Source organism: Leuciscus leuciscus (assembly GCF_965113295.1).
Source record: "Leuciscus leuciscus genome assembly, chromosome: 22".
Taxonomy (NCBI): Eukaryota; Metazoa; Chordata; class Actinopteri; order Cypriniformes; family Leuciscidae; genus Leuciscus; species Leuciscus leuciscus.
This window is the reverse complement of record NC_138746.1, coordinates 37,173,471-37,198,462: the sequence shown is the minus strand read 5'-3', so window position 1 is coordinate 37,198,462 and position 24,992 is coordinate 37,173,471. Positions and strand designations below refer to the sequence as shown.

General features: G+C 46.5%; 1 protein-coding gene across 1 annotated transcript in view; it reads right to left on the bottom strand.

Moving 5' to 3' along the window:
- Nucleotides 1-348: 348 nt before the first annotated feature.
- pnpt1 (polyribonucleotide nucleotidyltransferase 1) overlaps nt 349-24,992 on the bottom strand; it is a 34,207-nt gene continuing 9,563 nt past the window's right edge. The window contains exons 15-28 of the mRNA XM_082153231.1: nt 24,871-24,907; nt 24,730-24,796; nt 24,552-24,641; nt 24,404-24,457; nt 11,176-11,285; nt 11,031-11,102; nt 7,725-7,788; nt 7,564-7,647; nt 7,397-7,480; nt 3,179-3,285; nt 3,051-3,106; nt 2,901-2,979; nt 759-806; nt 349-689 (exon numbers count right to left, since the gene is read on the bottom strand). Coding sequence (XP_082009357.1) covers nt 540-689; nt 759-806; nt 2,901-2,979; nt 3,051-3,106; nt 3,179-3,285; nt 7,397-7,480; nt 7,564-7,647; nt 7,725-7,788; nt 11,031-11,102; nt 11,176-11,285; nt 24,404-24,457; nt 24,552-24,641; nt 24,730-24,796; nt 24,871-24,907 — 1,102 coding nt within the window. The 3' untranslated portion in view covers nt 349-539. The remainder of the gene's footprint in view (nt 690-758; nt 807-2,900; nt 2,980-3,050; nt 3,107-3,178; nt 3,286-7,396; nt 7,481-7,563; nt 7,648-7,724; nt 7,789-11,030; nt 11,103-11,175; nt 11,286-24,403; nt 24,458-24,551; nt 24,642-24,729; nt 24,797-24,870; nt 24,908-24,992) is intronic.

Genomic DNA, 24,992 nt, shown 5'->3' with positions numbered 1-24,992 from the left:
ACAGACACAATCAAGCCCACATTTGTTCTTGTTCCCGAAGGTTTCACTCAGATATACGACACAATAGAGAAGAATAGAGCAGACTTCCCCTTCATGATGACTCTAAAGAGCTTGAACATTTAAAATGGCAGACGACAAAACTGCAGTGCTTATAATAAACGGTGGACACTGAGAGCTGATTGATAGATGATGCGCTTCTGAATAGCAGGTTGGCATGATCTGATTGGCTCAGAGGAAGGTGTGCGCTGATAATGCTGATACATGAGGCAGATCTGAAGGCCAGTTGCTCTATTCGACAAACTGAATATGTACAGTATTCTACATTTGCAGACAATAACATCCCGACAGTGTGTGTGTGTGGGACTCGTTTATTTCTTTAGTACAAAATGTGGCCTGTTTCTCATCAGAAACAGCTGCAGGACAGAGATCAACACCTTCACGTTTCAGGGTTTTGCACACATGTAATGCAGAAGCTGAAGCTGTTTGTGTGAGGATAATGTATATAATAAGAGTGTTTATTATAAAATATGGAGTAATCTCTAGGGGTCAGCGGCGGGGTCGCCAGGCGCTCCTATAGAGATGCTGTGTCTCTCGCTCAGACTCTTCACGGTCGCTGACGCCGGAGACTGAAGAACCTTACGAGAGAGTCTCATTCTGCCGTCCGTCGGGTCCCGGCCGAAGTACTTCACCTAGAAGAGCCGAACACGTTAATCAAGAGACTCAGACACGAGATTGTGGAGGATTGAGCTGTTCATCACCTGGATCTGCTGGCCGACCTCCAGTCCGAGAGCGCTGGGATGCTTGATCTGCAGAAACACACACATCAGGAAGAACAGTGCGTGTGTGTAAGTGTGTGTGTGAGACAGAGGGCCGTGTGATGATATACATCCATCAGATGAACCGATACTGATTCTTAAATATCAAGAATCGATCTCTCAGTCCGTGCTGAACCTTCACCACACGTTCTCTGTATCTCCTGCCATCCCATAATCTCAATAATCTTTGATACTGTTGATATGAATCAAAGTCTCAGCTCTCAGATCCTGTCAGTTTCATCACTAAATATAGTCCATAAATGAGTGTGTGTGTTAGACTTGTAGTCAAGACCACCTAAACCGAGACCAAGACACTACCCAAGACCAGAGGGTATCGAGACCAAGTCAAGACCAAGACCAAGACCAAGACAGACCAAGTCAAGACCAAGACCAAGTCGAGACCAAGACAGACCAAGTCAAGACCAAGACCAAGACCAAGACAGACCAAGACAGACCAAGACCAAGACCAAGACCAAGACCAAGACAGACCAAGTCAAGACCAAGACCAAGACCAAGACAGACCAAGTCAAGACCAAGACCAAGACCAAGACAGACCAAGTCAAGACCAAGACCAAGACCGAGACCAAGTCGAGACCGGAGGGGAAAAAAAAACAGACTAGAGTTGAAGCTAAGCAACTTGTATGAATTCAAGAACAGCAGCATACTAGGGTTCAGCCGCAGTTTACATTCAATACATATTAGACGGTATTACTTCAACTACACAGGCAGAACAATACAGAGACAGACCATGTCATGTGTGTGACTGTGAGCTCACTGTAAATGTTTTTGCAGACTGTGTCAACTATGTGTAGCAATTGCATGACGGCTGTTACTGCACTATTAGAGGATTGAGACTCCCTTAACTTTTGTGTACTGTTGAGGACTGACATGACTGGTACTGACTGGTTCATCTGACAAAACATCAAACACCTCCAACACCATCTTGCTCCTCCAACAACTGTCTAAAGAATGAGAAATATGTAACCAATTGAAATTATACTTAATGTGTAGATGAAATCGTAACATCAAATTAAAGATACACAGTTATAAACTTGGATTAGGCCTAATGTTTAGTCAACACAACGGAGATATGCATATGATATTTAAAAGACCATTTATTTAGTCTAACACCATCTTAAATAGCCTACAATACTGTAATCAAACAACACACACACACAGATATCAAAGTCACAAATTTATCTAAGCAAATGCCTGCCTATCCCTGCCGATTTCGGAGTCTCCAAATGAATCCATTCTGCAACTTTTAAATACATAATTCAATTTTTAAAAAACGAAATTATAGGCTTAAGTGCAGGATCCGAAAGTTGGTCGTTTTGTCGCTATGGTTACACACACACACACACACACACACACACACTGTTGGCGGTGCGCTCAAAGTCATCTGTCAGTTGTGCAGTTACCCAAACTCTCCTGAATGAAGTTAAAACCCATCATGTCACTATGTGTTTTTTAAATCAAGTGATCAAAGTGCTCGTTGCCGCTGCGATCAGTGGCGCGGATAAAGTGTTTTCTGGTGTGGCTCGCGCACACGCCGCACTTTCACTCGGACGCGCGCTTCAATCCGTTCCGTTGCGGATAATAATGTTGCATTATCGAACGTTGTGTCGTCGTGGATATTGTAGTATTGTATTGCTAAATTCCCCGACCACTATGTCGGTCTGAGACAGCGAGACCAAGACAAGACCGAGAGGTCCGAGACCAAGACAAGACCAAGACCAAAGACCGTGACAAGACCGAGACCACGTAAAAGTGGTCTCGAGACCGGTCTCGAGACATACATCACTAGTGTGTGTGTGTGTTTAATGTGCGTGACAGAAGAACCGATCATCTCTTCCTCAACACTACTAGTTATAGCAGCAAATAAACATCAGTGAACATCAGAAGATACAGAACAACTTCCTGAAATCAATCAATCAGTGTTTCAACCGTCACTAAATCAGCTGGAGAACAATAACGCCACATTATCCTCAAGACTGTCAGTGTCTATAAACTCTGCATTAATAACTCTAGAGGAGCTTCTGATACAGACATGCTCTAGATTAGAACGTGTGTGAATGTTCTGACCCGTTTGTGGTCCAGCTGTGAGTTGTGCAGGAGGACAGCGCTCATGTTGGGGTACAGCTTCACCATCACACCGATGTCCCTGAAACACAGAGTCAGCTTCAGCCGTGATAAACCCTGTGAGACTGAGCTGTGTGTGAGAGAGAGCTCTACCTGATCTCTGTGATGCTGGCGGTGTACACGGCTCCGAACTCCAGCTGCTGCTCCTGCTACACACACACACACAGGTGTCAGTCTCACACAACACACACCAGAGAAGAACCAGCTGCTCCTGCACGCACATCATCTTTACAGATGTCCCGGATGAACTCCTGGGCTTCACTCATGGCACTGGGAGTGGGAGCGAACACACAGAACGACTCCTCATCCACCTGACTGATGGTCACACCTGACGGAGAAGAGCAGAGCTTCATCAGCTGATGCAGAGGTTACTGACAATCACAGTCTGAGGAAAATCACATGAAGAGAACTGGGGAATCTGTTCCAGTACACATCTTACTGAACTGGATTACTTCTAGACTACACTTGTCAGAATCGGATGAGTTTCAGCTATATAGGGTTACTTTTAGATTACTTTAGACTGAACCAGATTACGTTTAGACTACATTCAATCAGATTTCTTTCGGCGAATTGGATTACTTTTAGATTAAAGGGATACTTCACCTCTGGAAAGATGAATGTGTATTTAAAATGGGTCATTTATGTAGAAGAAATGTGAAATTATTTTTGAATTTGGAGCTTTCTAGACTGAGAAAAGCCAAAAAGTGTATTTTTGGCTCATGTGGATGAAAGACAACAACTTCCAGAATGCACTTGCTTCGCTGCCCTAGGAGGCCACTCCCAAGCCACGCCTACCGGTTACAGAGCAGTTAAACAACAAGGCTAGGCTACTAGTGAGTCTCCGTGATGAGTTTGCCCGGGATTTCGAGATCGCCCAAAATGTCCGGGATTCGGCTTTTGCGTTCTACAGTCGCCATTCATCATGTTTACTGTGGCGAGCAGGACGAGGCTGAGGGGCGCGGGAGAACGGCGAGCAGGACGAGGCTGAGGAGCGCGGGAGAACGGCGAGCAGGACGAGGCTGAGGGGCGCGGGAGAACAGGACGAGGCTGAGGGGCGCGGGAGAACGGCGAGCAGGACGAGGCTGAGGGGCGCGGGAGAACGGCGAGCAGGACGAGGCTGAGGGGCGCGGGAGAACAGCGAGCAGGACGAGGCTGAGGGGCGCGGGAGAACGGCGAGCAGGACGAGGCTGACGGCCGCGGGGGAACGGCGAGCAGGACGAGGCTGAGGGGCGCGGGAGAACGGCGAGCAGGACGAGGCTGAGGGGCGCGGGAGAACGGCGAGCAGGACGAGGCTGAGGGGCGCGGGAGAACAGGACGAGGCTGAGGGGCGCGGGAGAACGGCGAGCAGGACGAGGCTGAGGGGAGCGGGAGAACGGCGAGCAGGACAAGGCTGAGGGGCGCGGGAGAACGGCGAGCAGGACGAGGCTGAGGGGTGCGGGAGAACAGTGAGCAGGACGAGGCTGAGGGGTGCGGGAGAACAGGACGAGGCTGAGGGGCGCGGGAGAACGGCGAGCAGGACGAGGCTGAGGGGCGCGGGAGAACGGCGAGCAGGACGAGGCTGAGGGGCGCGGGAGAACGGTGAGCAGGACGAGGCTGAGGGGCGCGGGAGAACGGCGAGCAGGACGAGGCTGAGGGGCGCGGGAGAACGGCGAGCAGGACGAGGCTGAGGGGCGCGGGAGAACGGCGAGCAGGACAAGGCTGAGGGGCGCGGGAGAACAGGACGAGGCTGAGGGGCGCGGGAGAACGGTGAGCAGGACGAGGCTGAGGGGTGCGGGAGAACAGTGAGCAGGACGAGGCTGAGGGGTGCGGGAGAACAGGACGAGGCTGAGGGGCGCGGGAGAACGGCGAGCAGGACGAGGCTGAGGGGCGCGGGAGAACAGGACGAGGCTGAGGGGCGCGGGAGAACAGGACGAGGCTGAGGGGCGCGGGAGAACGGCGAGCAGGACGAGGCTGAGGGGTGCGGGAGAACAGGACGAGGCTGAGGGGCGCGGGAGAACGGTGAGCAGGACGAGGCTGAGGGGTGCGGGAGAACGGCGAGCAGGACGAGGCTGAGGGGCGCGGGAGAACGGCGAGCAGGACGAGGCTGAGGGGTGCGGGAGAACGGTGAGCAGGACGAGGCTGAGGGGCGCGGGAGAACGGTGAGCAGGACGAGGCTGAGGGGCGCGGGAGAACGGCGAGCAGGACGAGGCTGAGGGGCGCGGGAGAACGGTGAGCAGGACGAGGCTGAGGGGTGCGGGAGAACGGTGAGCAGGACGAGGCTGAGGGGTGCGGGAGAACGGTGAGCAGGACGAGGCTGAGGGGCGCGGGAGAACGGTGAGCAGGACGAGGCTGAGGGGCGCGGGAGAACGGCTAGCAGGACGAGGCTGAGGGGCACGGGAGAACGGCTAGCAGGACGAGGCTGAGGGGTGCGGGAGAACGGTGAGCAGGACAAGGCTGAGGGGCACGGGAGAACGGCGAGCAGGACGAGGCTGAGGGGTGCGGGAGAACGGTGAGCAGGACGAGGCTGAGGGGTGCGGGAGAACAGTGAGCAGGACGAGGCTGAGGGGCGCGGGAGAACGGCAAGCAGGACGAGGCTGAGGGGTGCGGGAGAACAGGACGAGGCTGAGGGGCGCGGGAGAACGGCGAGCAGGACGAGGCTGAGGGGTGCGAGAGAACGGTGAGCAGGACGAGGCTGAGGGGCACGGGAGAACGGCTAGCAGGACGAGGCTGAGGGGCGCGGGAGAACGGCAAGCAGGACGAGGCTGAGGGGTGCGGGAGAACAGGACGAGGCTGAGGGGCACGGGAGAACGGCTAGCAGGACGAGGCTGAGGGGTGCGGGAGAACGGTGAGCAGGACAAGGCTGAGGGGCACGGGAGAACGGCGAGCAGGACGAGGCTGAGGGGTGCGGGAGAACAGTGAGCAGGACGAGGCTGAGGGGCGCGGGAGAACGGCAAGCAGGACGAGGCTGAGGGGTGCGGGAGAACAGGACGAGGCTGAGGGGCGCGGGAGAACGGCGAGCAGGACGAGGCTGAGGGGTGCGAGAGAACAGGACGAGGCTGAGGGGTGCGGGAGAACAGGACGAGGCTGAGGGGCGCGGGAGAACGGCAAGCAGGACGAGGCTGAGGGGTGCGGGAGAACAGGACGAGGCTGAGGGGCGCGGGAGAACGGTGAGCAGGACGAGGCTGAGGGGCGCGGGAGAACGGTGAGCAGGACGAGGCTGAGGGGTGGCTTTTCCGGAATCAGAGAGTGCGTTCACACACAACCCGTAAAAATGCCGTAAAGACACGTGACATCGATGTGACTTGTAATCTCAGCAGCGTCTTAAGTTTGCTTATGAGCTGCGATCTCTCTCTCTCTCGAGAAACCACGCCTGTGCATTTTTTTCTCTGATTCGATCATAAACTTGCGCATTACGTACCGTTTCACAACGATCCCAGCTTCAGCGTCATCACTATGACACGGCATTATTACGGCTTTTGTTCACACAGCGCGTGTTCCGGGACTGAACACGGCAATGTTACTAGGTCCCGACCCGGCATTGATCCCGGCATAAATCCCGGGTCGAGTTTGCGTTCACACAGAAGGCGCTCTGGCAATTTGCCAGCAATTTCCCGGGTTCAAAGCGCTGTGTGAAAGGGGCTTATGTGTACATTCTGTGAGTGAGAACCCCCTATGGGCGGGTTGAAGACATGCGGGACAGCTCCTCCTACTGGCTGGAGTCTCTCGCCTCTGGCCAAAAAATCCTCCGATGACGCAAATTGACGATTTTTGTGTCATCTGAGGATTTTTTCCAGACCAAAAAAATACATAAATCTCTCGTCTCAGGGGGATATGAGGGAGGGAAGCACGGTAATCCGAAAATACTACAGGTTTTCTACTAATACAAAGCTTAATGCTAAATGTTGAAGTATCCCTTTAAGTTCGTCTGACTCTGATTACTTTTGGCCGAATCAGATTACTTTTAGACTAGTTTCAATTGGATTACTAATAGATTACGTTAGTTCGAATTGGTTTTCTTTTGTCTGAATCAGATTACTTTTAGATTGCTTTTGACCCAACTCAAATAATCACATTGATTTGAATAGGATAATTGTACCATTGTAATATAACAATACAGAGAGAAAGAAAATATCAATATTTATATAATCCCTTTATATAAAATCCCTGCATTGCATGTAAATATGAAATGGTAATTTGTGCAGTTTAATGTGTTTGAAACACAAAAGTCTTCCAAAGATATAATACATGGTTAAATTACTTACTAAGTGATAATTCAAATAATTATACTCATATTAATAAATAATAATAATTAAATGCTTAACATAGAATTAAAATGTGTTTGTCAGGATAGAAAACATTTACAATTTACTGTTATTGTGTGAATAACGTAATCATGTAAACTCTGATCATGAGTGTTTGAAAGGTCTTGAATCTGATGTACTGCAGATCCTCATCTTCACCTGTCTGAGCCTGCAGTCTGCGCAGATTAAATCCTCCTGGACCGACGAACCGAGCTCGTCTGGATAAAGGCACGCTGATGTTCTCTGAGGGAAAGAGTTCACAGCAGGGTCAGAGAAACAGCAGGAATACGAGGAACGGATCATGGATCACTGATCACGGATCATACCCACGACCGGCCCGTTCTCCTTCCGGGAGCTCCGGGGTTTGGAAATGCTCTTATTCATGATGCCTAGAATCTCTCTTTTGGCCACTGGAAGAGAAAGCAGAAAACGGCACGTCAAACACCCACTGCTGTGCGTCCCATGATGCTCGTGGAGTGAGGCGTACCTGTGGCCTGCTGTATGGCCTCCATCACGATCTTCAGAGGAAGTCCTGGGATTTTAACATCAGCCTGCGGGAAACACCGATGACCGATCACATGATGAGGCGTTTTAGAATCAGAATCAGAATCAGAAAGAGCTTTATTGCCAAGTGTGCTTGCACCCACAAGGAATTTTTCTTGGTACTGAAGCTTCCAGTGCACATATACAAATACAAATACAACAAGAAACATAGTAATACAAATTCTAAGAATAAAATATATAAAAAAATAGTATAAAAGTAAAAAAGTAGGGTCACAGTTGGGTTTAGTCCGGATAAACATTTACAGATTATGAACATATTTACAGTATTTTGAGTAGTATGAATAATATAAATATAAATATCACCTGAGTTAAAGAATATTGCACTAGACGGAACAGTCTACTGGAACAGTCTATCTTAAGATCTCAGAAGTTCATCTCAAATATCTCACAAATTCGTATTACAGAAGTCAAGTCAAGTCAAGTCAAGTTTATTTGTATAGCGCTTTTCACAATACAGATTGCATCAAAGCAGCTTCACAGTATTAAATTAAAATAATACAACAAAGTTTGTTTCAAGAGGAATTTATTGATTGATAAAATTAAATTAAATATCCCCAAAATATCCCCAACTGAGCAAGCCAAAGGCAACAGTGGCAAGGAACCGAAAAACTCCATCAAGTGACCTAATGGTGTCCTAAAACTCCATCAGGTGCCTTAATGGAGAAAAAAAAAACCTTGGGAGAACCCAGGCTCAGTCGGGGGCCAGTTCTCCTCTGGCATTGGATAGAGGCCGGATTGTAGTTTGAACTGTAGGATTATATGAATGCCTGGCTGAAGAGATGCGACTTTAATCTAGTTTTAAACTGGGAGAGCGAGTCTGAGCAACGAACAGTATCAGGAAGACTATTCCAGAGTTTTGGAGCCAAATGTGAAAATGCTCTCCCTCCTTTGGTGGTTCTGGATATCCTAGGTATGACCAAAAGCCTTGAATTTAGTGATCTCAAAGAGCGCGATGGATTATAGGGCGATAGAAGATCCGTTAAATAGACTGGAGCTAAGCCGTTTAGGGCTTTATAAGTCAGTAGCAATACCTTGTAATTAATACGGAACTTTATAGGTAACCAATGCAGTGATGATAAAATCGGTGTTATATGATCATATTTTCTTGATCTCGTAAGAACTCTAGCGGCGGCATTTTGGACTAACTGTAGCTTGTTTATTGAGGATGCAGGACAACCAGCTAATAAAGCATTACAGTAATCCAGTCTCGAGGTCATGAATGCATGAACTAACTTTTCTGCATCAGATACTGATAGCATATTACGTAGCTTAGCAATGTTTCTAAGGTGGAAAAAGGCTGTTTTTGTAACATAAGAAATATGATTTTCAAAAGACAGGTTGCAATCGAGTATAACACCCAGGTCTTTTACTGTAGAGGATAAAGTAACAGGACATCCTATGATGTTAAAGTTGTATTGTGCGAGGTTTTGTGGGCGGTTTTTTGAACCGATAAGTATTACCTCTGTCTTGTCTGGATTTAATAAAAGAAAATTACGCGTCATCCAATCTTTTATATCTTTAACACACTCTGTCAATTTGGAAAATGTAGCGTTTTCATCCGGCCGTGATGAAATATATATTTGAGTGTCATCAGCATAACAATGGAAACTAATTCCATGTTTCCTTATAATATTTCCAAGTGGCATCATATATATTGAAAATAACAGAGGGCCTAATACAGATCCCTGCGGCACTCCATAGTTTACTGGAGTTATGATCGATTTTTCTCCATTTAAATAGACAAAATGGTAGCGGTCAGATAGGTATGATTTGAACCAGCTTAATGCTTGTCCTTGAACACCAGTATAATTTTGTAGTCGATCTAAGAGTATTGTGTGATCTATAGTATCGAACGCAGCACTAAGATCAAGTAAAACTAGTATTGAGATACAGCCTTGGTCAGAAGCTAAAAGTAAATCATTTGTGATTTTAACGAGCGCAGTTTCAGTGCTATGATGCGGTCTGAATCCAGACTGAAACTTTTCATAGATATCATTTTGTTGCAAGAAAGAGCCCAGTTGAGCGGACACCACTTTTTCTAATATTTTAGACAGCAAATCTTTACTTGAAGCAAATCTTTACTTGATTTAGGATTCCTGTCTGATCGTATCATATCTGAAGTGAGGAAATCTTAAACTACTCCATCGAGTTCGTTAATCTACTCGTATGTGTCACACTGTAGAGTCCCGATTTTAGGTAATACACTTCACTGAATTGGATTACTTTTAGATTACATCTGTCCAAGTCGGATTACTCTGTGAAATCGGATTACTGTTAGATGACTTTTGTCTGAATCTGATTACTTTCAGCAGAATTGGATTACTTCTGTCTAAATCGGATTACTTTGAGATTACATCCATCCGAGTCGAATTACTTTGCCGAATCAGATCACTTTTAGATTACGTTCATCCGAATTGGATTACTTCCGACTGAATAGGATTACCTTTAGACTTAGACTTACCTTAGACCTAACTGGATTACTTGTACTTCAGTCCGAATTGGATTAAATGTAAGATTACTTCAATTTTAGATTACATTCATCTGAGTCGGATTACTTTCAATTGAATCGGCTTACCTTTAGATTACTTTAGACCTAACTGGATTACTTTTAAATAACTTTCAACTGAATTGGATCAATTTTAGATTACTTTCAGATTACTTTCTACCGAATCAGATTACTTTTAGATTACATCTGTCCGAATTGGATCACTTTAGTATTTTTCGGATTATGCAGATTAAATCTGTTAGCCAAGCAACCAACGATGCAGCAGCTGCCGTGAAGTAAACAGAGATAAACTAAATCTGTGATCTTTTAGTTTCAGTGCTGCAGAAAAAGATGTTTTGATAAGCTTGGTAGAAAAGACGAAGTTTATCACTATATTTTATGAGCGTCTGTAATTATTTATCAGTGTTTTGTGGTCATAGAGCAGCACATCACTTGAGTCTATAAAAGTCTTTCCACCACTAAACATAACTGTAATTCTTCATCTTGCATTATTAATAACTGTAACGCCATTCTCGGACATGGCTAATGTAAAGTGATTTTTACGATTGCCTTCTACATAAGTTTAAAGTGAGGACCTAAGCGAGTTAGGATGCTTCTGTAATACCCTTTTCCTAAGATAATGCACTTGAGAAATGTTATCCTGTAACAGCTTTTGTCCTGAGTGCGCTCCTAACTGAAACAGATTCGCCAGGTTTCTAAAGTCAGGATGTTCCTGTAGTTCACCTGTAGAGCCGTGATGCCCTTGCTGCTCCCTGCCATCTTGAAGTCCATGTCTCCGTTGTAATCTTCTATGCCCTTGATTGAGAAACACAACAGGATGAAGACAGGCTCTGAGACGCTCTGAGAACAGAAGCTGAAGAACACCTACCAGAATATCCGTCAGGAGCCGGTAGTCCTGGATCTCTGACGGCTTCTCAGCGCTGGCTCTGGAGATCAGGCCGATGGCCACGCCGGCTACAGCCGAGGACACGGGCACACCTGAACACACACACCAAAACACACCTGAACACACACACACCTGAACACACACACCAAAACACACCTGAACACACCTGAACACACCTGAACACACCCACACCTGAACACACCCACACCTGAACACACCCACACCTACACCTGAACACACACACCAAACACACACACCTGAACACACACACACCTGAAAACACACACCAAAACACACCTGAACACACACACACACCTGAACACACCCACACCTACACCTGAACACACCAAACACACCCACACCTGAACACACCCACACCTGAACACACCCACACCTGAACACACCCACACCTGAACACACCCACACCTGAACACACACACACACACACCTGAACACACACACACCTGAACACACACACACCTGAACACACACACACCTGAACACACACACACCTGAACACACACACACCTGAACACACACACACCTGAACACACACACACCTGAACACACACACACCTGAACACACCCACACCTGAACACACCCACACCTGAACACACCCACACCTGAACACACACACCAAACACACACACCTGAACACACACACCAAAACACACCCACACCTGAACACACCCACACCTGAACACACCAAACACACACACACCTGAACACACACACACCTGAACACACACACACCTGAACACACACACACCTGAACACACACACACCTGAACACACACACACCTGAACACACACACACACACACACCTGAACACACCCACACCTGAACACACACACACACACACACCTGAACACACCCACACCTGAACACACCCACACCTGAACACACACACACCTGAACACACACACACCTGAACACACACACACCTGAACACACACACACCTGAACACACACACACCTGAACACACACACACCTGAACACACACACACCTGAACACACACACACCTGAACACACACACACCTGAACACACACACACCTGAACACACACACACACACACACACACCTGAACACACCCACACCTGAACACACACACACCTGAACACACACACACCTGAACACACACACACCTGAACACACACACACCTGAACACACACCTGAACACACACACCTGAACACACACACACACACACACACACACACACCTGAACACACACACACACACACACACACACACACACACCTACCTACACCTGAACACACCAAACACACACACACCTGAACACACACAGCTGAACACACACACACACACACCTGAACACACACACACACACACCTGAACACACACACACACACACCTGAACACACACACACACACACACCTGAACACACACACCTGAACACACACACACCTGAACACACACACACCTGAACACACACACACCTGAACACACACACACACCTGAACACACACACACACCTGAACACACACACACACCTGAACACACACACACACACACCTGAACACACACACACACACACACACACACACACACACACACACGAACACACACACACACACACACCTGAACACACACACACACACACACACACACACACACACACACACCTGAACACACACACACACACACACACACACACACACACACACACACCTACCTACACCTGAACACACCAAACACACACACACCTGAACACAGACACACCTGAACACACACACACCTGAACACACACACACCTGAACACACACACACCTGAACACACACACACCTGAACACACACACACCTGAACACACACACACCTGAACACACACACACACCTGAACACACACACACGAACACACACACACGAACACACACACACGAACACACACACACGAACACACACACACGAACACACACACACGAACACACACACACGAACACACACACACGAACACACACACACGAACACACACACACACACTGTAGTGGTAAAACAAGTCTCCTATTTTTACTCCTTGTTTCTTGTCCACTGTGGGAGATGCTGATGCTATGTTTCTGACGCGTACCATACATAGATCCAGAGAGGCGTGTTGATGTTTCAAACAAATAACTGAAGTTTATTCAATCAAAAATAAAGATGCATTGTAACATAAAACAAAACAAACAACTTTTAGGCCGCTTGCACGTTTGTTGCACCATGCCACCCTAGCTCCAAGTGTACGGTCAAAAGACTGTGTGCTCTTGCACCAGCGCCCCCTTCCTGTCAGGGGTGGCCTATCCTTTATGCAACTTTTCACCTCTCACCTATAGAGGGCACACACTCAGAGAAATAAACAATTAACAATAAATAACAAACTGATATTTAAATGAACAAATTTATACAAATTAAATAAGGTGGTAAGTATGGCTCCTACACCCGGCCCCTAATTGAGCGTTTAAGCATCAATTACAATACATTAAATGTAAATGGAGCCAAATGGAGTCTATACAAGAAAAATTAATACTCATTCTTTAATTGTTCCACAGTCGTCACCTCTATGGCCCAGATCTAACCCTCTGCATCTTCCAATAGTAGGCAAAGTTTGGTAATAGGTCTTTCTAAGAAACCAGTCTTCGTCTTAAGTTTAACAGCTCTTATGAGTCCTTTGGAATCAGGAAAAACTTCTGTTACTCTTCCAATAGGCCACGATCCACGAGGTGCTGAACTGTCCACGACTAAAACAATACCTCTTTTTGCAGTTAACCATTTCTGACGTTCCTGTAGTAATGGTAAGTATTCTTGTGACCACCTCTTCCAAAACAGGTCTGCTAAATACTGTACTTGCCTCCACCGACGTCTGTTGTATACGTCTGACCTTTGAAACAATCCAGGTGGCAATGTAGGGCTAGACTTTAACAGAAGAATGTGATTTGGTGTCAAAGGTTCCAGATCATGATGGTCATCAGACATTGTGGTAATGGGACGACTATTCAAAATTGCTTCAATCTCACAAAAGAGTGTTTGTAGTCCTTCATCATCGAGGGTGTGTTGTTGTAAAATAGAGCAGAAGATCTGCCTCACCATTCGAATGAGCCTCTCCCATACTCCCCCATGATGTGAGGCTGCTGGAGGATTAAACGTCCAGTGAATTCCTTTCTGGAGCATTGCCTTCTGGATTGTACTTTTGTTCCATTCTGAAAGTGAATTCTGTAACTCTCTTTTTGCACCCACCAGGTTAGTCCCGTTATCAGAACGAATATGCATAACTTGGCCTCTTCTGGCTATGAATCTTCTTAAAGCATCAATGCAGGAATCTGTGTTCAGTGAGTGAGCCATTTCTAGGTGAACTGCCCTGCTTGTCATGCAAGTGAAAATAACCCCATATCTTTTTACCTAACTTCTTCCTCTTTTTGTCATAAAAGGTCCAAAGTAGTCAACGCCAACATTGCTGAAAGGTGGGAGATCAGCTTGTAGTCTTTCCTTTGGCAAATCTGCCATCTTTTGCTCCCCAATCTTTCCTCTTACACGCTTGCACACAACACATTTAGAAAGAACTTTACGGGCTGCAGAATTGGCATTTATAATCCAATATTTCTTTCTCAGGTGTGAGAGAACATGGTTTCTGCCAGCATGTCCGAGCTGTTCGTGTATGTGTTGAAGGATAAGTGTGGAGATGTGAATATCTTTTGGAAGTATTATTGGTCGCTTGGTCTCCTCAGGCATTGCAGACTTGTCCAACCTTCCTCCAACCCTCAAAACTCCATCATCCATCACTGGATCTAGCTTGTATAGGCTGCTGAATCTTTTCAAGCGCTTTCCAACAAGTGATGTCTTTTTAATTCTTGACATTTCCTCTGAATACCTTTGTTTCTGGCAAAACTCAACAATGGACTTTTCTGCTTTACAGAGATCATCCAAGCATATGGATTGTCCACAAAGTGATGTCTTGAATGCTTTAATTTCATTACATACCTTGTTTTGGCTCTGAATGTTCTTATTCATGCAGGTTGCCTGTATTTCTTTTCTTTTTGCAGTAAGCAAGCGAAGGATATTCTTGAACTTCAAGAACCACGCTACTGCCAACTTTAGCTTTGTCCAACTTGAGAAATAGTTAAGCAGTTGGCTGGTAGGATTTTCCTTTTCTTTGATGACAGTACTATAAACAGTGGTGTTCCTTTTAACTTCAAGATCATCGAGTGAGAGCGATATGGAAATGGGTCCCAGGGACTCTTTAGGCCATTCCTCTTCTTTCTTCCATAGAAAGTCTGGTCCATGGATCCACTCTTTGCACTTCACCAATGTGCCAGCACTCACCCCTCTTGATGCTAGGTCAGCAGGGTTCTGCTTTGTCCTGATGAATTTCCACTGTTTAACATCTGTGTTTTCTCTAATAACAGAGATCCTATTTGCTACAAATGTGCGGAATCTTGCATTCTCATTTGCAACGTATTTCAGCACTGACTGACTATCAGTCCAAAATGTTGAGCTTTTGAGATCGAGCTCCAAAGCTTTTCTTACCATAATGTCCACTCTGACTGCTAGCACTGCAGCTGTAAGTTCTAGACGTGGAATTGTGACGTGCTTAAGTGGGGCCACTCTGGCTTTTCCCAACATGAAAGACACATGTACAGTGCGCATATCATCAGTCAGTCTCAAGTAACTCACTATGCCGTATCCTTGTTCACTAGCATCAGAGAAATGATGCAGCTCTGCTTGCTTCAGCATTCCAAAACCAGTTGGCTTTACACAACGTGCCACTCTGAAATCTTCTATCTCGTCAAGATCCTTTATCCACTTTGTCCACTTATCCACTGCAGCCTGTGGTATTTCCTCATCCCAACCACATTTACTCCTACAGAGGTCTTGGATAAGCAATTTGGCAGGTAGAGTAAAGGGACTCAAAAATCCAAGTGGATCATAGATGGAGCTCAAGTAGGTTTCTCCGGGAGTGGGATTTGCACTTGACAGTGATATTGAACTTAAACACATCATTCTCCACGTACCACAACAATCCAAGAGCTCTTTCAGTGGGAAGCTTTTCCCTATCGAGATCCAATTCCCTTACATTCTGAGCTCTGTCTTCTTTTGGAATATGTGCAAGAACAGTGCGACTGTTACTCACCCATTTTGTGAGGTGGAATCCTCCTGTTTGACAGAGAGATGTTAGGTCTTTCACCAATTCTACTGCTTCATGCTCTGTTGGAAGGGACTTCAAGCAATCATCTACATAGAAGTTGTTCTCAACAGTGTTTATCACCTCAGTTCGAAAACAGTCTTTGTTGTCTTTGGCTGTTTGCCTCAGAGCAAAGTTTGCACAGCTGGGGGATGAGACTGCCCCAAATAGATGTACCAACATTCGATGTTCCACAGCAGGCATGCTAACATCACCACTTGGCCACCAGAGGAACCGCAAGAAGTCAACATCCGATCCCGACACTCTGACCCGATGGAACACCGCCCCGACATCTGTCACAACTGCCACAGGTTCCTGGCGAAATCCGGTCAAAACATCAAAAAGTGCGCTGGTCAAATCAGGACCCCGAAGAAGCTCCAAGCCGAGGGATCCACCCCGAAAAGTAGCAGCACAGTCAAAGACCACCCTTATGGTCTGTTTTTGGGGATGATATACACCATGATGTGGGATGTACCACAATTGACCATCTGATCTTTTCAGCTCTTGTTGCGGCACCACTTCAGCATAGCCCTTATTTATGACTTCTGTTAGAAATTCAGTATAGTCGGTTTTGAATTTTTCATTCCTCTTGAACTTTCTTTTCAAACTTTGAAGTCGCTGTTCTGCCACTTGGTAATTGTTAGGCAACACTGTGTTGTCTTTGCGAAAAGGTAGATCAAGAGTGTAATGTCCATTTTTCAACTTTATTGACTCTTCTGCAATCTTGATGAATCTTTTGTCTTCTATAGACATTTCAGCCTTCTCTTCATTTGACCTCTCATTAAAATCATGTTTGTATTGTTGCATCAACATTTCTTCCAAGTTCGAGACAGAAATTCTGTTAACAATAACATCATCACAGCTGTTTCTGTTTGCTGTGTTTTTGCCTTTTAAAGGACCATTAATAACCCATCCTAGTAGGGTCTTAACTGCATAAGGCCCATCCCCTTGGCTATTAAGGATTTCCCAAGGTTCAATGGCTTTGGGAGCATTGCTTCCAATCAACAACTCCACCTTGGCTGGAATCCTAGGAAACTGTACCTGACTCAGGTATGGCCATTTAGATAGTTCTTCCTTTGTGGGAATGTTACAGGTGTCAACAGGCATGATCTTTTGGGTGTAGACTTCTGGCAGGTGGATGAAGTTACTTTCTTCCAACGAAGAAACTTCCAACCCACTGACAATGTAAGAGGGCACAGACTTATCCTGGCTCATTGTTCGAAGAAGAATATTGGTCTTTCTTCCAGTAATGTTGAGTTTCCTCATAAGATCCTCTGTGCAGAAGCTTGCCGAGCTACCAGGATCAAGAAAGGCATATGTGTGCAGAATTTTACTTCCTTTTGAACTTTTAACCTGTACTGGTACAATCGACAACAAACATTCTGTATAAATCTGCATGTTTCTGACTCCAGCATGCTTACCATCTTGAAGAGAGACCTGTGTGCTACTCACAGGTGTTTTCTTAAGTTGTTTAGAAGATTCCAACACTTTAATGTGTAACACAGTTGGATGCTGTTTGTTGCATATGGAGCAGTAAAGATGCTGTGTGCAGTCTTTACTCAGATGTCCTCCTTTGATTAAACACCCAAAACAGATTCCATTCTGTCTAATAAAGTTGATCTTTTCCCTGTGTGGCTGCTTTTCAAACTGCAAGCATGACATCAAATCATGTTCGTTGTTACAGTAAAGACATGACTTTGGCTGGGAATCCCTAGATGCCGTCTGTGGTGAGTTCACATGCACATTGGTAGCAAAACTGCCTTTGGATTTGGGTTTCAATACTTTGGGCTTTCCTTGACTTGGGCTTGGGTCTTGCAGATCACCAAATATTGGGTCTGAGACAATGTTAGCTTGTTTTTCAATGAAGCTGACGAGATCTGCCATCTTTACCTTGGTCCTCCTCTGTTCTTGCAACTCAAATGCCTTTGTGCGCCACCTCTCTCTGAGCTTGTATGGGAGTTTAAAAGCAATACTCCTCATATTGGAGACCGTGTCCAGCTCTTCCATGAACTCCAAGTCTTCCATACTATTACAGCAGCTTCTAAGAAACAATGCGAAGGCCTGTAAAGCCTTTGGATCTTCTGGTTTGATTGAAGGCCAGGAGAGTGCTTTCTCGATATAAGCACACGAAATCCTATATGCATTACCAAAGTGTTCTTTCAATAGCTGCTTTGCCTTTTGGTAACCTTGGATTGGTGACATGTGTTGGCAACTTCTTACCAGCTCCTGTGGTAGCCCTCTTGTGTACTGAATGAGAAAGTGCAGCCTGTCTGCATTATCATCCGTCTTAGTTTCAATGATGTGCTCAAAAGAATGAAGGAATGACCTGTACTGCAGAATATCTCCACTAAACATAGGAATTTCCCCTCTTGGTAAGGTGGAAAGAAGTTGTTGTTTTACAAGCATGTCTGTCAAGTTGTTTTGTTTTTGAAGAATTCTAGCAAGATCAGGCCCTTGAATGACATTAGGAGATGGTTCTCTACTTTCTTGAGGTCTTGCTTGAGCTGTATGAGAGATTTGTGCAGGGGATTTGGAGTCAGTGTTCACAGTGGTGGATTGTTGAATTGCATTGATATTCTGAGGATAAGAATGTCTTGCAGTCTGAGTTGGGAAAGTTTCTTTTGGGCGCACATCTTGTGCGTTTGTTGCACTGGAGAGGTTTTTATCCAGCATCTCTTTACAATACACATTCATGGCATCTTTTTCGACAACATTTCCATTGGTTATTGAGGTCTCAGCATTTTTGAGATACTCAATTTTTGCTGTGTTGGCAGCAATTTCAGCTTGAACTTCCCACACCTCCTTCATCTTTCTAAGTTCCTCCTCTTTCTTCTCTATAGCATGTTTTCGTTGCAGTGCATTGGCTTTGGCAAGTAAAGCTGCCCTCTCTGCCTCTGCACAGATACGCACTGAGGCTGATGTTGACACACTTGATCTGCTTGAATGTGATCTGCTAGATCTGCCAGATCTACTGCTACGCACAGATGAAACAACTGAAGTGTTATCTTCATCATCATTTAGCTGGTCATTCACTTTTAGAGCAGAAGAAACTTGAGTACTAGTTTGAGAGTCAGGTTCTTGAATAGTAGACATCCAATTCTCAACAGTAGAAACAAACATATCAACTTGTTTCATTCTTGGTTCATACCATGTTTTCAGGTCTTCAACTTTATCCTCTTCACTCAACACTTGTACATATGAATCTTGAAGAGACTTGAATTCATCAAACATTTCATTGAACTTCATCATGTTTCCCTTTACTTCTTCAAGATATTCAACATCAGTCATCAAAGAGTTAACAATATTCATTCGTCTTGTAAGGTGTGCCATCTTGCCTGCTCTAGAGGCTTTCAAACGAGCAGCAACCTCATTCAAGTCTTTTTGAGCGGAGTTTGGGAATTGTTCTAGATAAGACTCGTCCATTTTCCAACAAGCAAATGTCCTCTTTCCAACGACACAAACTTTTCAAATTTCCTTTGATTTCCTCTTTAAAATGGCATGCATCAAGACCTTTGAACTCATCAAATCAATCCTTTCATCCACAGTTTGCAGAATCAAACTTGAAAGTCTTTCCAATAACATTCAATTTTAACTCAGCACATTGTTTCCGCAAACACATACCTCTTTGAGATGTTTCCTTTGTTCTCTGCAACCAATGCCATGCGGTCTTCAAACAGTCCATCCACTCCATTCAAGTTTAAGGATACTCTTTTCCCAAACATATTCCATTTTCACAAGTCCATTTTCAAAGCAAGTCTTTTGACATGTTGTAGTGGTAAAACAAGTCTCCTATTTTTACTCCTTGTTTCTTGTCCACTGTGGGAGATGCTGATGCTATGTTTCTGACGCGTACCATACATAGATCCAGAGAGGCGTGTTGATGTTTCAAACAAATAACTGAAGTTTATTAAATCAAAAATAAAGATGCATTGTAACATAAAACAAAACAAACAACTTTTAGGCCGCTTGCACGTTTGTTGCACCATGCCACCCTAGCTCCAAGTGTACGGTCAAAAGACTGTGTGCTCTTGCACCAGCGCCCCCTTCCTGTCAGGGGTGGCCTATCCTTTATGCAACTTTTCACCTCTCACCTATAGAGGGCACACACTCAGAGAAATAAACAATTAACAATAAATAACAAACTGATATTTAAATGAACAAATTTATACAAATTAAATAAGGTGGTAAGTATGGCTCCTACACATACACACACACACACACACACACACACCTGAACACACACACACCTGAACACACACACACCTGAACACACACACACCTGAACACACACACACCTGAACACACACACACCTGAACACACACACACCTGAACACACACACACCTGAACACACACACACACACACACCTGAACACACACACACACACACACACACACACACACACACCTACACCTGAACACACCAAACACACACACACCTGAACACACACACACCTGAACACACACACACCTGAACACACACACACACCTGAACACACACACACCTGAACACACACACCTACACCTGAACACACCAAACACACACACACCTGAACACACACACCTGAACACACACACCTGAACACACACACACACACCTGAACACACACACCTGAACACACACACCTGAACACACACACCTGAACACACACACCTGAACACACACACCTGAACACACACACACACACACACCTGAACACACACACACACACACACCTGAACACACACACACACCTGAACACACACACACACACACACACACACACACACACACACACACACACACACACACACACACACACACACACCTGAACACACACACACACACACACACCTGAACACACACACACCTGAACACACACACACACGAACACACACACGAACACACACACGAACACACACACGAACACACACACGAACACACACACGAACACACACACGAACACACACACGAACACACACACACGAACACACACACACGAACACACACACACGAACACACACACACGAACACACACACACGAACACACACACACACACCTGAACACACACACACACACACACCTGAACACACACACACACACACACCTGAACACACACACACACACACACCTGAACACACACACACGAACACACACACACACACCTGAACACACACACACACACACACCTGAACACACACACACACACACACCTGAACACACACACACACACACACCTGAACACACACACACACACACACCTGAACACACACACACCTGAACACACACACACCTGAACACACACACACCTGAACACACACACACCTGAACACACACACACCTGAACACACACACACCTGAACACACACACACCTGAACACACACACACCTGAACACACACACACCTGAACAATTCGAACGTGAAAATTAATATTCGAATGTGAATTTCGAATATGGAAAAACACTCCCGCGGAAGCAGAGGCGTGGCTGTCTGCTCTGCGAGTGGGCGCGCGCGCTGCCTGAGGGACAGGTCACACGAGTCGCACTGTCTAGCACAGCGTCACTGCTGAAAGTTGACAGTGCACTAAAAGACAATGGAATAAATTGCAGTCAGTTTTTCCTTTTTTTAATACAAGCACCAATAATGTAAGTAGCCTTTTTCTTTTTTAATAGCACTTTATTTTTTATGAACCTCAGGGTAAAAGTTCTTTGTTGTCACATTTCTCGGAATTGTGTGCCTCATTTTATTTAACGTTAAACAGAAAAGTTCCATGTTTACCACAGCACAGCTCGCTCGGAGCGTTCAATGTCGGTTCTATACTGTAAAACTTCAATTAATGTTAATACATTTGTTTCAATCACTGAATGAAGCCTGCTATATTTGGGGCAAGAGTCGCGACCTTAAATTGCTTGCACAAAACTCTTGATCAGCACTCAACATGTGCTTATTGTTGTTCATTTTACCGTTATGCGCAGAGAGAGCGTGAGCGCGAGGGCACGAGAGAGAGAGAGAGAGAGAGAGAGAGAGAGAGAGAGAGAGAGAGAGCGAGCGAGACTGAGGTAGTTCGAATATTCGTGTGTTTTTTAGAGGGAATATTCGAACGTCATTTTTGAGCAATTTTGACAGCCCTAGAACACACACACACCTGAACACACACACAGCGCTGGCTCTGGAGATCAGGCCGATGGCCACGCCTGAACACACACACACCGGACACACACCAAACACACACACACCGGACACACACCAAACACACACACACCGGACACACACCAAACACACACACACACACACACACCTGGACACACACACACACACCTGGACACACACACACACACCTGGACACACACACACACACCTGGACACACACACACACACACACACACCTGGACACACACACACACACACACACACACCTGGACACACACACACACACACACACACACACACACACACACACACCTGGACACACACACCTGGACACACACACCTGGACACACACACCTGGACACACACACCTGGACACACACACCTGGACACACACACCTGGACACACACACCTGGACACACACACCTGGACACACACACCTGGACACACACCTGGACACACACCTGGACACACACACACACACACACCTGGACACACACCTGGACACACACACACACACACACCTGGACACACACACACACACACACACACACACACACACACACACACACACACACACACACACCTGGACACACACACCTGGACACACACACCTGGACACACACACCTGGACACACACACCTGGACACACACACCTGGACACACACACCTGGACACACACACCTGGACACACACACCTGGACACACACACACACCTGGACACACACACACCTGGACACACACACACCTGGACACACACACACCTGGACACACACACACACACACACACCTGGACACACACACACACACACACACACCTGGACACACACACACACACACCTGGACACACACACACACACACCTGGACACACACACACACACACCCGGACACACACACACACACACCCGGACACACACACACACACACACACACACACACACACACACACACCTGGACACACACACACACACCTGGACACACACACACACACCTGGACACACACACACACACACACACCTGGACACACACACACACACACACACCTGGACACACACACACCTGGACACACACACACCTGGACACACACACACACACACACACACACACACACACACACACACACACACACCTGGACACACACACACACACACACACACACACACACACACACACACACACACACACACACACACCCCTGGACACACACACACACACCTGGACACACACACACACACACACACCTGGACACACACACACACACACACACCTGGACACACACACACACACACACACACACACACCTGGACACACACACACACACCTGGACACACACACACACACACACACACACACACCTGGACACACACACCTGGACACACACACCTGGACACACACACACACACACCTGGACACACACACACACCTGGACACACACACACACACACCTGGACACACACACACCTGGACACACACACACCTGGACACACACACACCTGGACACACACACACCTGGACACACACACACCTGGACACACACACACCTGGACACACACACACCTGGACACACACACACCCCTGGACACACACACACCCCTGGACACACACACACCCCTGGACACACACACAAACCTGGACACACACACACACCTGGACACACACACCTGGACACACACACACACACACACACACACCCCTGGACACACACACCTTACCTGATGAGCCCATCAAATCAGCAAAACAATCCATTTCCCAAACACGCTCAAAGCACTCGGCCAATCACACAACACACTACTCCAGCCAACCAATCAGAGCGCACTGTGCTTTTCAGAAGGAGGGGCTTCACAGAGACAGGAATCAACAGGTTTAAACATTACACTGCTCTGCTGTCATGTGATCATACCTGCGTCCATGAGCGCTAGACTCCCGCCACACACCGACGCCATCGAGGAGGATCCTGAGACACACACAACACACACTCAGGACAGGCTCATACAGACGGCTGAGAGGAGTGTGTGTGTGTGTGTGTGTGTGTGTGTGTGTTAACCCACCGTTGGACTCCAGCACCTCAGACGTCACACGGATGGTGAAGGGAAAGTCTGCAGGAATGACGGGTCTCAAAGCTTTCTCTGCCAGTGCTCCTGATGTCACACACACACACACACACAGAGACAGTGATGAGATCCCGAGGATAACAAGCGGAGGTTCACACACTGAAAACACACTCACCGTGTCCGAGCTCGCGCCGGTTGGTTCCGCCCATCCTCCCGATCTCATTGGTGGCGTACGGAGGAAACTGAAAGAGAGCACTCAGTGAATGAGGAGTCTTCACAAGCAGAGCTAAACCTGTCGACTACAGCGCTCACTCACTTCATAGTGCAGCATGAAGTTCTTGTCTCTGACTCCACTGGAAGAGAACACACATCAGCTGTGCTTCAACACTTCAGAGGCTGTTAGCGAGAACACTAACACACACACACACACACACCTAA